This window comes from Dasypus novemcinctus, chromosome 12 (genome assembly GCF_030445035.2).
Source record: "Dasypus novemcinctus isolate mDasNov1 chromosome 12, mDasNov1.1.hap2, whole genome shotgun sequence".
In the NCBI taxonomy this organism is placed as follows: domain Eukaryota; kingdom Metazoa; phylum Chordata; class Mammalia; order Cingulata; family Dasypodidae; genus Dasypus; species Dasypus novemcinctus.
Genome location: NC_080684.1, coordinates 85263974 through 85277633, shown reverse-complemented (window position 1 = coordinate 85277633; position 13660 = coordinate 85263974). Strand labels below are relative to the sequence as shown.

The 13660-nt window shown below is 35.3% G+C and overlaps 1 protein-coding gene across 2 annotated transcripts in view; it reads left to right on the top strand.

Annotated features, from left to right (window-relative positions):
- The window catches only part of SLC5A8 (solute carrier family 5 member 8), a 54294-nt gene that overhangs the window by 27246 nt on the left and 13388 nt on the right, over positions 1-13660 (top strand). For both annotated transcript variants that reach the window (XM_058308607.2, XM_071219031.1), the window contains exons 8-11: positions 510-598; positions 1471-1583; positions 5495-5562; positions 13157-13243. In XM_058308607.2, coding sequence (XP_058164590.1) covers positions 510-598; positions 1471-1583; positions 5495-5562; positions 13157-13243 — 357 coding nt within the window. The remainder of the gene's footprint in view (positions 1-509; positions 599-1470; positions 1584-5494; positions 5563-13156; positions 13244-13660) is intronic.

Genomic DNA, 13660 nt, shown 5'->3' with positions numbered 1-13660 from the left:
CTTTATTATTTGTAGTTTATCTTATGAAGACAATAGAGATTTAAAAAGCTGGCCCTGTGTCATCAAGTAAAGTTTAAATTATATAAAGCAAATGCTGTTTGTTTAAGCACAGAGATGTGAAATATATAAAATAATTCCATAAAAATGATTTGTTATTTCAAAGAATAACAGCTACCTTTTATTGAGCATTTAGTATATCTTACAGGGTTCTAAAAGTTTTGCATACATTATCCAATTTAACCTTTACAGAAACTGTGGTTTTATTGATATTATTATACTTATTTTATAGATGAGGAAACTGAAGCTCAGTGAAATTAAGTAACAAAAACACATCTGTCTGAATCCAAAGCCTCTACCCTTAACCACTGGGCTATTCATTTCTCCAAGTGTTAGCAGTTGAAGAGTTGAATTCTAGATATCTGGAAATGTCAGTCATGTGGAATAGCTCCCATTAGTTCCTGAAGGTTATGAGGTAAATGAGGCATTAATTAAGTTTTGGAATTTTTCAGCTCATGCCTTATTTGGTACTGGACATTCTGCAAGACTATCCGGGGCTTCCTGGACTTTTTGTGGCCTGTGCTTACAGTGGGACATTGAGGTATGAATTACGACTCCAGGACACATGCCTTCACAATTGGGATCTTTCTTTTGTTACTGGATACTTTCTTTTGTTACTTTCTTTCTTTTGTTACTGGATACTTTCTGAGATAGGCTGAATTCTGGACCTGGGTACCAATGGCCCAACATAGGCAATCAACCTGGAAATCTCTTTGTCTGTCTGTTGCAGCCTGTTGTCATCAGGCTCCACTTTAACCAGGACCCTGTATCCATTAAACCATCACATACCCTATAAGGTCACAATAATGACGACCAGTTGATGGTAGCTATCACCGATTATCAAACTAAAGTCTTTGTTAAAATATATGTGTGACAAAAGCATGTTCAGCTGGAATTTAAGCTGTTTGCATATTGAATAACATATGCTGCCCAAAGAATCTTGCATTTTGTCATTGCATTTACGTATTTCTTCCGTGCTTGCCCCAGAAATTACTATCACCTGTATTTACATTGTATGTTAGTGAGGAAATTTAAATTATTGCTATTTATGGCATATTTTAGTGAGGGCTTATGACAGTCCTTTCTATGCATAAAAATATGTTTTAAAGTTATATAACAATACCAAGTAATCTATATATTAATAGATTCCACAGACACTGAAGATTAACTGCAAAATGGAAGCAATATTGAATTATCCTTTTTTTTCCTTACTACTTTGTATTTTTTACGTATAGATGTTGCCTGAATCATTCTTGGGTAATATCAGCTTCCAGAAAGAGGATGCTGTGATCATTATATAGTAGAAATCTGGCTCCATCTTAGGAGTGGCAATTAGTCTACCCTTTCTTATTCCCACTCAAGTGTTCTTAAAGTTAAAATATCATAAATAAAAAGTTTTATTTGTCCTTACAGCACGGTATCTTCCAGTATTAATGCCTTAGCAGCAGTAACTGTGGAAGATCTAGTGAAACCTCGTTTCAGATCACTCTCAGAACGAACTCTGTCTTGGATTTCCCAAGGAACGAGTAAGTTTCTATTTTCACAATTCCATATTAGCTCAGAGAGATGAGTTTTAGAGACTAAAGATCTAATAGAATAAACCCTCTGGGTGTGTATGTGTGTACACATATGTGTGCCTCATGACTTAAGGCAGACATTACAGTATTTGCAATCAAGATTTGGGAGCTACTGCAAATGATCAATTGTCAGTGAACCACAAAGAACAAGTTTCAGGGATCCTATTTGGCTGTCTTTCCTTTCTTCCCTCTTCTTATCTGAAATTTAAGTTAAAATTCTTAGCCACAAGACAAAAATTTGACTGTTTCCATTTTCAACTTTAATCCAGTATCCTAAGAAATATCTTAGTTTAGAACCAGCAGCCACATTTTCCCATGGTCTTTGTGTATGAATTGAAGATAAAGAAACAGTATTATGGTTTTTAATCCCTTTTGATAATATATTCTGTCTGCTTGCATCGACTCTCCTGGAGATGGTCTATAAAATTGTGCAAGAAATGCTAAACTTTTATTTTTAGGTTGTAGAACATTATTAGGGAGCAAACACCAGCTGAATGAGAAGGTTTAAGTGCCCCCGCTTTCCACAATGTACCAAAAGTAAAACATGACTCAAAGAAATCTCTCTTCTTTTTGACATTTTGGTAGAAGTGTTTTGGAATGAATGGCTAAGAAATTTGTTTCTGAAAAACAATCTTTAACTTCAATACAGAATACAAATAGACTGTCAAGAAATAGTAGCAATACTCTATTTTAGCTGTAATTCTCTGTATAATTGCTATGACTGCTGTGCTCTGAAATAAGTACTTAATTTATATTCTTCAGTGCCCCTACATTTAAATAGCCATGCATCATCCTGTTATATACCCAGTTTTAATCCTGGAGCATAATTTCAGAATGATGCAATACTTCCTGAAGTATTTTGACTGGCTTATTTTGGATTATTGAAGTTGTGTATCTAGTAGAATGGGTAGACGCTTTTGAGGTCAGACAGACCCAATTTTGCTTCATCAGTTTATTAACTGTATAGACCCAAGCAAGCCCAATAACTCACTTGAGTCTGTTTATTTGGATGGAAGATGAAAATGGTAACACCCACCTGATAGAATTACTATTGAGGTTTAGAGATAATGGAGACAAAGCAAGAGTCCCTAGCTAGTGCTCAGGAACAATGTGAATGATGATTAATAGCAAACAAATTCTGCCAGTAGAGATGAGATTTTCATTTATATTGACAGTTATCTAAAATATTGCTTAAGTTATGTGCACTAAAGACATCATAGAGAAGAAAATGGGAGGTGGTTTGAGTGTGTTTTTAATAATCATGAATATCAAAAACCACAGTGGTGACTTTTCATGATCTATCAAATGGAGAAGCAAGCTAAATTATGTTGGTAAATAGTGTATGCTGAGAAGCATAAAAAAATCATTGCCACGTGAGCTCTTTGCAAAAAATGAGTAAGGTTTTCCTTATTGCATTTGGGTGCAATAAGATTATTTAGTCAATATACTTAAAAACTTCAGATCTGTGTGAGAGTAAGACAGGAATAGCACAATATAAAGAATGCACTTTATTTATTTATTTAAATAAACACATCTGTATTGATATATATATATATAAGGTTTGCATTCTGAACTTTGCTTGATGTGCTGTTAGATTGATAATAAATCAAATACTAGATAATAGGGCCCTCCATATATTTGCATGGAGTAAAGGAAACAAACCCATCAGCAGTGATTAATGAATTAATACTGGACATGCAATAAACAATTATTCTTTCATAGGCTTGTCATGAAAACATTCCCAAGTGAGCAGAATTTGAATGAATTTTGCTTACCTTGGTTAGAATTAATAGGATATTTCAAATGACTCTGAAAATACTTTAGCTCCTTCTAATGCTACTCATCCAGGTCTTATTTTTTACTTTTCACGTTGCTAGATCATACAGTAACCATGAACTGATTAATATTCATATGGATATTATGATTATCTTTTTATTTTTTATTTATTTTTCCCAAATTCTACTCAACTTATTCATTTTTTTAAAAGATATTACATTAAAAAATATGAGGTCCCCATTTGCCCCCCCACCCCCACCCCACCACTCCCCCCACAGTAACACTCTTCCCCATCATCATGTCACATCCATTGCATCTGGTGAGTACATCTCTGGGTATCGCTGCACCCCATGTCCCGTGTTCCACACCATAGCCCACATTCTCCCACGTTCCATCCAGTGGGCCATGGGAGGACATACAACATCCGGCAATTGTCCCTGAGGCACCACCAACTCCAAGTCCCAAGAACGCCTCCACATCTCTTCTCTTCCTCCCATTCCCCGCACCCAGCAGCCACCATGACCACTTTTTCCACATCAATGCCACATTTTCTTGATTATTAACCACAATAGTTCATGAATAGAATATCATTAAGTCCACTCTGATCCTTACTGTATTCCTCCTTCCTGTGGACCTTGGCTTCGTTGTGTCCATTCCACATCTATGTCAAGAGGGGGTTTAGATTCCACATGGATACTGGATGCAATCCTCCTGCTTTCAGTTGTAGGCACTCTAGGCTCCATGGTGTGGTGGTTGACATTCTTCAACTCCATGTTAGCTGAGTGGAGGAAGTCCAATAAATCAGAGTGTAGGAGCTGAAGTCTATGGAGGCTCAGGGCCTGGCTATCATATTGGCAGTCCAGAGATTCAAATCCCCTAGATATATCTTAAGCCCCAGCACCAACTACAATTCTAGTAAAGTAGCATGAAAGTCTTGTGAAAAGAGATCCCATCTGAGTCCAGCTCTATCACGCAGAAACACCAGCTCCAAAGAAGGGCCAACTGGCATGGCAGTGAACCCCATCTGCCATGACCATAGAACCTGTGGGTCTCTTTAGCCCTCAAAAGGAACAATATCTGGGGTTGTATCTACTTTATCTGTCTCTGAGACTCTGCTCAGGTGTGCATAAGGGCAATCCTTCTGACAACCTCCAGATTCTTTTTTAGAAACTCATAGCCATATGAACTCATTTGTCTTTTCCATTTCCCCCTTACTTTAAGTCAAACAGCATTTTTAACTCCTGTTATTATATGTAGACAGGGATAAAGAATGCACTTTATGATGATTGAATTTCCCATTCACTTTTTTCTGTATTTTGAAATTTGAGTTGGAAGATTATATTGACTGATTTCAAGTTATTTTTGTAGAATGGAACTCAAAAAAATTAAGTTTTCTATGTTTAAATTTTCTATAATTTAAAAAGTAATACATGTACTGGAGAAAATCTAGAAAATACTGAAAGTCAAAAGATGGTAAATGATCCCATAATCTGACCACCAGTGGTGACTCTAGAATTTTTATAGAGATTTGGGGGAAGCAATTTGGTAGGAAGGGACTTTATTACATTACTTGTCTTGAAGTTGCTTTGGCTAGCTTAGTAAGGACACGCTTGGGGGTGATGACAAATTATGAGGGGCCAAAGGTCCAAACCACTCCTTTTGGTGGCCATTGCCACTTCTTAGGAGAAATTAATCCTTACCACTCCCCCAACCCCTTATTGTGTAGAGCGGAGCTACAGTGCATCTAATTTTGGCAGACTGGAAACAGAGATCTGAGCCTTCCATTGTGGACCGATGTTCATGGAGGATTAGATTAATAACAGAATAGTTCTTGGTTTTAATATTTCTATAGTTAATTCTAGGAATTCTTTAGTTATATAATGTAATGTTGTAACTAATCCTGTTGTGAACTGATACTGTAAGAAAGCACCCCTTTCTTTTTTTTTACTGGCTCTGGTGTATGTGGCCATTCTTCACCACAATCACGTTATTCTCTTTCAATCAAATGTGTGGTAGTTTATTCTATTGAGAATTCAAATTTTCTGGGTCTGGATTTTATACCAACTTTTATGTCGTTCATCTAGGTGTGCTGTTTGGAGTCCTGTGCATTGGAATGGCTGCCCTGGCGTCCCTGATGGGAGCTTTGTTACAGGTGAAAGTTAACCCCCAATGGTTTGAGTCATAATCACTAAATAGTCCTTCTTTTTAAAAATGTTGAGGTGACCACCCTTCCAGGCTTCTTTCTACAGTATCTATGTGTAGATGTATCAAGTAACAGAGGTCACTAATTGTTTTCTTTCTTTTTAAAATATTTTACACTGTTTTAATTGAACTTTTAATTTTGAGATAAGTGTAGCTCCTCATGCAGTTGTAAAAAGCAATACAGAGAAATTCCTTATACCCTTTCCCCAGCTTCTTTCAATGTTAACATCTTGCAAAACTACGGTACAATATCATAACCGAGATATTGACATTGATACCTTCAAGCTACAGAACATTTCCATCGCCACGGTGATTCCTCAGATTGCCTTTATATAGCCACACCCACTTCCCTGGCGACCTCCATCTGTTCTCCATTGCTGTAAATTTTATCACATCAACAATGTTACATAAATGGAATCATAGAGGATGCAACCTTTTGGGATTGGATTTTTTAACTCAACATAATTCTTTGGAGATTCATCTAGGTCAAGTTGTATATATCAATATTTGTTCCTTTTTGTGGTTGAATAGTATTTTGTGGTATGGGATATGCCACAGTTTAACTGCTCACCTGTTGAAGGAATCTAAGTTGTTTTCAGTTTTCAGCTATAAATGAATAAAGCTGCTGTTAACATTCATGTACAAGTTTTTGTGTGAACATAAGCCTTCATTTGTCTGAAATAAATGCCCATGTCTACAACTGCTGGGTTGTATTGTAGTTGCATATTTAGTGTTTTAAGAAACTGCCAAACTATTTTTCAGAATGACTGTGCCATTTTTACACCCCCAGCCTGTATGAACGGTGCACCCTCTCCAGCATTTGGTGGTGTTACTGATTTTAATTTTAGCCATTCTAATAGATGTGTAGTGATATCTCATTGTGGTTTCAAATTGCATTTCCCTAATGGCTAAGGATGTTGAGCATCTTTTTAGGTACTTATATGCCATCTGTATATCTTCTCATCTTTTGTCCATGTTCTAATTTAATTGTCTGATTTTTTACTGCTGAGTTTTGAGAGTTCTTTATATACTCTAGATGCTAGCCTTTTTGTTAGTTATGTGGTTTGCAAATATTTTCTCTTACTCTGTAACTTGTCTTTTCATCCTTTTAATAGGTTCTTTTGCAGAACAAACATTTTAAATTTTGATGAAGCCCAACTAATCAAATTTTCTCTCTGTGGATCAAGCTTTTGGTGTCAAGTCTAAGAACTTTTTGCCTAACCACAGATCTCAAGGATTTTCTTCTGTTTTTTTTTTTCTAAACATTTTATAGTTTTATATTCAAGTCCATGATCCATTTTCAGTTGACTTTTGTATAAATTATGAGATTTAGATTGAAGTTCTTTCCTCTATCCCCAGGGATATCCACCATTTGTTGAAAAGACTGTTTTCTTCTATTGAATTTTCTTTACACTTTTGTAAAAAATCAGTTGGGCATATTTGTGTGGATCTATTTCTGGTTTCTCTATTCTGATCTATGTGTCTATTCCTTTGCCAGTAGTACAGTCTTGGTTACTGTAGCTATATAATAATCTTGCAATTTAGGTACACTGATTCATCCAACTTTATTCTCTTTCAAAGTTGTTTGAATAATTCTAGTTCTTTTGTATTCCACACACAGTTTAGAACAATCTTATAATGACAAAACATGCCTACGTTTTAGGATTGCATTATATAAATGACATCTTTACTATGTTGGTTCTTCTAATCCATGAACATGTTATGTCTTTTCATTTAGATCTCTGATTTCTTTTATTACCATTATGTAATTTTCAGCACAAAAATATTTTGTTAGATTTAAACCTAAGTATTTCATTTTTTGAGTGATTGGTGGCGTATTTTTCATTTTTGTCTATCTGTGTTTATTGTCAATATATAGAAATACAGCAGTAAATATAGTATGTTTATCATGTATTCTATGACTTTGCTGAACTCATTTATTAGTTCTGGCATATTAAAAATTATTTATTGGGATTTTTTACATAGACAATCATTTCATCTCAAAATAGGGACAGTTTTGTTCTTTCCTTTCTAACTGTATTTGTATCCTTTTTTTTTTTTTCCTTTCTTGCCTCATGACATGGGCTTTCACATCCAAATTATGTAGTATAAGAATGGTAAGGGGAAGTAGATGTGGCTTCAGCTATTGGGTTCCCATCTACCATATGAGAGATAAGGGTTTGATTCTCGGGGCCTCCTGGTGGAGGCAAGCTGGCCTGTGTGGTGAGTTGGCCCAAATGGAGAGCTGGCCCATGCAGGAGTGGCCTACTTGGACAACTGGCACAGTAAGATGCTGCAACAACAACAAAAAAGAGACAGAGGAGAGAGAGTAAGAGATTCAGCAGGGAGCTGAACTGGTGTAAGAGATTGAGTGCCTCTTTCCCACTGCAGAAGGTCCCAGGATCGGGTGAAAAGGACCTATGTTTTTCTTTCCTTTGTACTATCTTTGTCTGGTTTTGGTAAAATGGTAACATTAGCTTCATAAAATAAATTGGTAATACTAGCTTCATAAAATAATTAAGTAAATATGTTCTGGAAGAAATCATGTAAAATTGGTGTTATTTGTTTGTTTGTTTATTTCTCCTTACCCCCCTCATTGCACTTGCTGTGTGTGTCTTCCTTTTATTGATATTTTCAAAGAGCTACCTCCTTGTTTCATTGATTTTTCTGTATCATTATTCTGTTTTCAATAATTGATTTTTGCCCTCATCTTTATTACTTCTTTCCTTCTGCTTGGTTTGGGTTTGTTTTGCTCTTTTTTTCATAGGTTTTTGAGAGGGGACCTTGGATTATTGATTTAAGACTTTTCCTCTTTTCTTATATGTATTTTTATTGCTATAATTTTTCTCTCTTAACATTGTTTTAGCTATGTCCCACAAATTTTGTATCATGTATTTACATTTTCGTTTAGTTCATTGTATTTTTCTATTTCCTTTGAGGCTTCCCCTTTGAGCCATGGATTATTTACAAGTGTGTTACTCAGTTTCTAAGTATTTAAAGCTGTCCTGTTATTTTCTGTTATTGATTTCTAGTGTTATTGATTCCATTGTGGTTGGGGAGCATACTTTGTATGGTTTCAATTCTTTTAAATTTTCTGAAGTCTGTTTTATTGTCCAGGATCTGTTCTATCATGTCATATGTTATATGGACTCTTGAAAAGAATATGTATTTTGATGCTGGGTGGAGTGTTCTGTAAATATTGATTATCTCTTATTGGTTGATGGTGTTGTTGAGTTCTGTATCCTTGTTGGTTTTCTGTTTGTTGTTTTATCAGTTGCTGGGAAAGGGATGTAGTTTGTGTGTCTATCTTTCTTTCAGTTCTGTTAATTTTTGTTTACATATTTTGCAGCTCTTTTGTTTGGTGTATATACATTTAAGATTGCTGTGTCTTCTTGGTGGATTAAACTTTTTATCTTTACATAATGTCCCTCTCTTTGATAAATTTCTTTACTATGAAGTCTAACTTATTTGATATAGTTTCTCTGATTTCCTTTGATTAATGTTTGCTTAGTATATACTTTTGTCCATCATTTTACTGTGAACCTGCCTATGTCATTATATTTGAAGTGAGTTTCTTGTGGACAGCACAAATTTGGGTTGTGATTTTTAATCCATCCTGCTTAATCTCTGCCTTTTCATTGTGTTTTAAACCACGTAGATTTTAGTGTGTTAAGGTTTACATCTGCATTCTTTTCTATTTGCTCTGTCTTTTTAATTTTTTCTTGCCTTCCTGTGTATTACTTGAACATTTTTTTAGAATTCCATTTTGATTTATTGCTCTCTCTCTCTTTTTTAAGTAGGTACTAGGAATCGAACCCAGAACCTCATATATGGGAAACAGATGCTCAATTATTGACCTACATCTGCTCCCCTATGAGAGTTTGTTTTTTTGTTTGTTTGTTTTTAGGAGATACCAGGGATCAAACTCAGGACCTGTACATGGGAAGCAGGTGTTCAACAATTTGAGCTACATCCACTGTCCTCTATTGTTTTTTAGTGTACCCCTTAGTATCACATTTTTAGTAGTTTCTCTGGGTATTACATTATATATATACATAAATGATCAGTCTACTGGTTTGTTTTTTTTTTTTGGTCATTTTAGCAGTTTGACTGAAGTTTAAGGACCTTAACTCCCTTTATATCTTTTTATCCTCCCTCCATTTATAATATAATTGTCTTAAATATTTCCCCTACATACATATAGGATTACATCAGAAAGTGTTATAAGTTTTTTTTCCCCAATTACAAGAAACTTGGGTTTATTTTTTAATAACAAATCATGCCAGACAACCTAATTAGCATTTTGATGGTGTTATGACATAACTAGTTAAAGTAGCAGTTGGTGATAATAACCTGGATCTTTTTTTTTTTTTTAATAAGTTTTTGCTTCAACCATTAAACATAACTTAGAAAATTCAAGAGGAAGTATTTACCCATACTTTTACTTACTGTGTTCTCTTTTCCTTCCTGATGCTCTAAAGTTCTTTCTTTAACCATTTCTCTTCTGTTCTTCTATCCACCCTTTTAGTGCAAGTCTTCTGGCAACAAATTCTCTTAGTTTTTCTACAACTCAGAATATCTTGATTTCTTCTTTATTCCCAAAGGATATTTTTGCTGGGTATAGAATTCTAGGTTGATGGTTCTTTTCTTTCAGCACTTAAAAAATATCGTGCCACTTTCCCCGGCTCCATTGTTTCTGATGACAAATCTGCAGTCATGATCTCCTCTATATATAAGGTGTCATTTTTCTGTGGTTGCTTTCAGGAATTTTTTCTTTAGCTTTAGTTTTCAGAAATTTAGCTATGATGTGTCTAAACATTTGTTTATTTGGGTTTATCTTTTTGGGGGTTTGTGCAGCTTCTTGAATATGTAGGTTTATATATCTTGCCAAATTTGGGAAGGTCAGCTGTGATTCCTTTGAGTTCTTTTAAACACTGCGCTTTCTTTATCCTTTAGTACTCTAGTGACACAAATGTTAGATCTTTTATAATAGTCCCACAGGTCCTGGAGGGTCACTTAAATTTTTTTTCTATTTTCTCTGTTATTCAGATTGGACAGTTTCTACTGATCTATCTTCTAGTTCAGTGTTTTTCCTCTCCATCATTTATATTCTGCTGTTGAGCCCATATGACCTGAGATTATTTTAGTTGTTGTATTTTTTAGGTCTAAAATTTTCATTTAGTTCTTCTTTATATCTTCTATTTTTTTGTGGATTTTTAAAAATTTCTTTGCTGGGGCTTATTTTTCTCATTACTTTGAAGCATGTTTTAATTGCTAATGCAGTTTTATCATAATTTCTTAAAAATTTTTGTCAAATAATTCTTACATCTCTCTCTTCTCTGTATCCAGCTTCTATTCATTCAGTTTGACGTTTCCTGGTTCTTTGTATGACAAGGGCATTTTAATGTAATATAATGAGACTCTAGATCTTACACCCCTTGTTTTAGCTGGTTTTCCCTGACACCACTTTGGCAGAGTAAGAAAGGGTGCTGCTTCATTACTGCCAGATGGAGGTAGAAGTTCAGGTTCCCCACCTGGCCTCCGCTGACATCAAAGGGAATGCTCCTTATTACTGCTGACTGATGGTGGTCTCCACTGACACCACGGACAGGGTGGCCTTAATGCCACTAGGCAGTGGTGAATGTCCTGATTCTTTACTAAGCCTCTGACGACACCTAGAGGGAAGAGGTACCTCATTACATGTCAGCAGGGATGGAAATCTAGGCTCCTTATTTGGCCTTTGCTGACATGGTTGTTGGTGGGACCACATTTTATTCTCTGGTGTTTGGTTTGAATAGAACAATTATTGTCTAAAAGTTCTCAGTCTTGCTAGGCTGCCCTTTCTGCTCCTTTGGCTGTAGAAGCTGACTTTTGTTGGGAGGTTTTTTGTCTGTGCCTTTTGCCATTTCTCAGTTGTCCACTTCTTCAGTTCCAAGTCTGAGACAAATAAGTCAAAAAGAAAACTCAGAGAACTCACCCCTGGATCATTCTTGTGGTACCAAGGTTACTAACTGGTCTACTTTCTTCTCTCCAATAACCAGTCTACCTTCTTCTCTCCAACTTTCAAATTCTTCTTTTCTTTGTTTTATGTACAATGTCCTAGATTTTTAGTTTTACTTAGCAAGAGAAATAGGGAAAAGTACATCTTCGCCATCTTTCCAGAAGTGGAAATGGCTAAATGCATTTTTAAAAACCTGAACAGCACTATACCCACTGTGGCTTTTGCTAACTTTATTGCTGGAGAGAACTTCAGGGTGTTGGAATACACCCTTCCTTCTTCAAAGGCATTGGGATTGAGAGGACAGAGTGATTTTTAGAATACCCTCTTCTTTCTGAATCTCATCTATACTACGCTGTCTTTAGTGTCCTAGCATTAGCATGTTCTTCCATCTCTCTGAAGCACTTCCCCCTCTTAGTTATTCAACTGTCTAAATCTTATTATTTTTCAAGTTTCAATTTAAGAATCACTTATTCAAAGAGACTCCATCTGTTCCTGAGTAAGTATGAGTTACCCTCTGTTAAATGTTCCTAGAGCATCTTGTACTTACCTAATCATCTTCAGTATCATACTTATTGCAGTTATTTAAATACTGTTATTTAAAGTCTTTAATAGCAGTTATTTAGATACTATTATTTAAATACTATTGTTTACTATTAAATACTATTTAAATTTCATGAAGGTGAGGATAATCGAGTGTTGTTCAACACTATATCAAATATATGGTGCCTATAAGTAGGCATTTAATAAGTTCAGTGGAATGTACTAATTAGTAAATATGCACTTATCTGAGTACCTCAAGTTCCCTGAAACTTTCCTGGCCACCTGGACCCCACTTCTGCAACTTCTGAACCTCCCCATGGTGCAGAAACTTAAAGGGTAATGCTGGGCAAAGTGGTGATTGGCCAGAATCCTGCTTCAGTCCTAAGCTTGGGTCCATTCTGATTAGTTGTTACTTAGGGCATACCATTTGTTAAAATAATGTGAGTGAATCTTTGTTATATGAATGAATAAATATAGGTCCAAAAAACCAAGCTTTACCCCGCACACCTAAACAATGACCAATAAAACTCTGAATGAGCTTTCCTCCATATTCCACCTAATTATTTGCAGCTCTTATTTTTGTTGATTTTCCCAGCCCCTTTTTTTCTCCCAAATATCTTCTTGCAGGGTCATCATAACTCCAAACCATTTCTTCCTTGTTTCATATCTAATCCATGTCTAATATCCTGTTAGTTCCTTTTTGGGTGTAAATCATCCAAAGCAACTCATAGATCACACTGTCAAGGCTCACTTCACTGATTGCATGACATCTTTCTCATTTTGTAGTGGAGTGAATCTCACTACCTACTGAACTCTGCTTTGAGAGAAGCTGTAAATTGAGTCCTTAGGATCACATCCTTGAGTCCACATCCTACTCAATAACTATTTTTCCTTTGTCGTCAGTATCCATACTTTAAATCCTAATTCTGATGAAATTACTTGGAGCCACTTTAACTTTGCATGTGAGATTGCTAATCTATTTTTTTTTTAAATTATTTTGTAGGCAGCACTCAGTATATTTGGTATGATCGGTGGACCACTTCTGGGCTTGTTTGCTTTGGGCATTTTGGTTCCCTTTGCAAATCCAATTGTGAGTATAAAGAATTAATATATGTAAAACTTATTTTCCCAACGATAGTACAAACTTTTAATTTTTCTCAACTGTAAAGATGTTTGAGATCTCTCATCAGTGACTTTTCTTGATTACAAATTACTCCTATTGACTTTGCTGGGGTATACAATAAAGTACTATGAACTGGGACTTAGCATATGTGATGGTAAATGGAAATGCCAGAACAATATCCAGCAATTTTAAAAATTCATAGTACAACTAAAGGAGCAACATTTTTGTGCATTTATTTTCCTTCTTAAAAATTAATAGCTAGGATTTAAAGAAGGAAACTGACAGGCTTGTATTTGAGGGATTTAAAGGTTATAGAGCTGAGGATTTCTTTTAACAAGCAGATTACAACGAAAAAAAGCAATAATATCTTCATCACCTTGGACA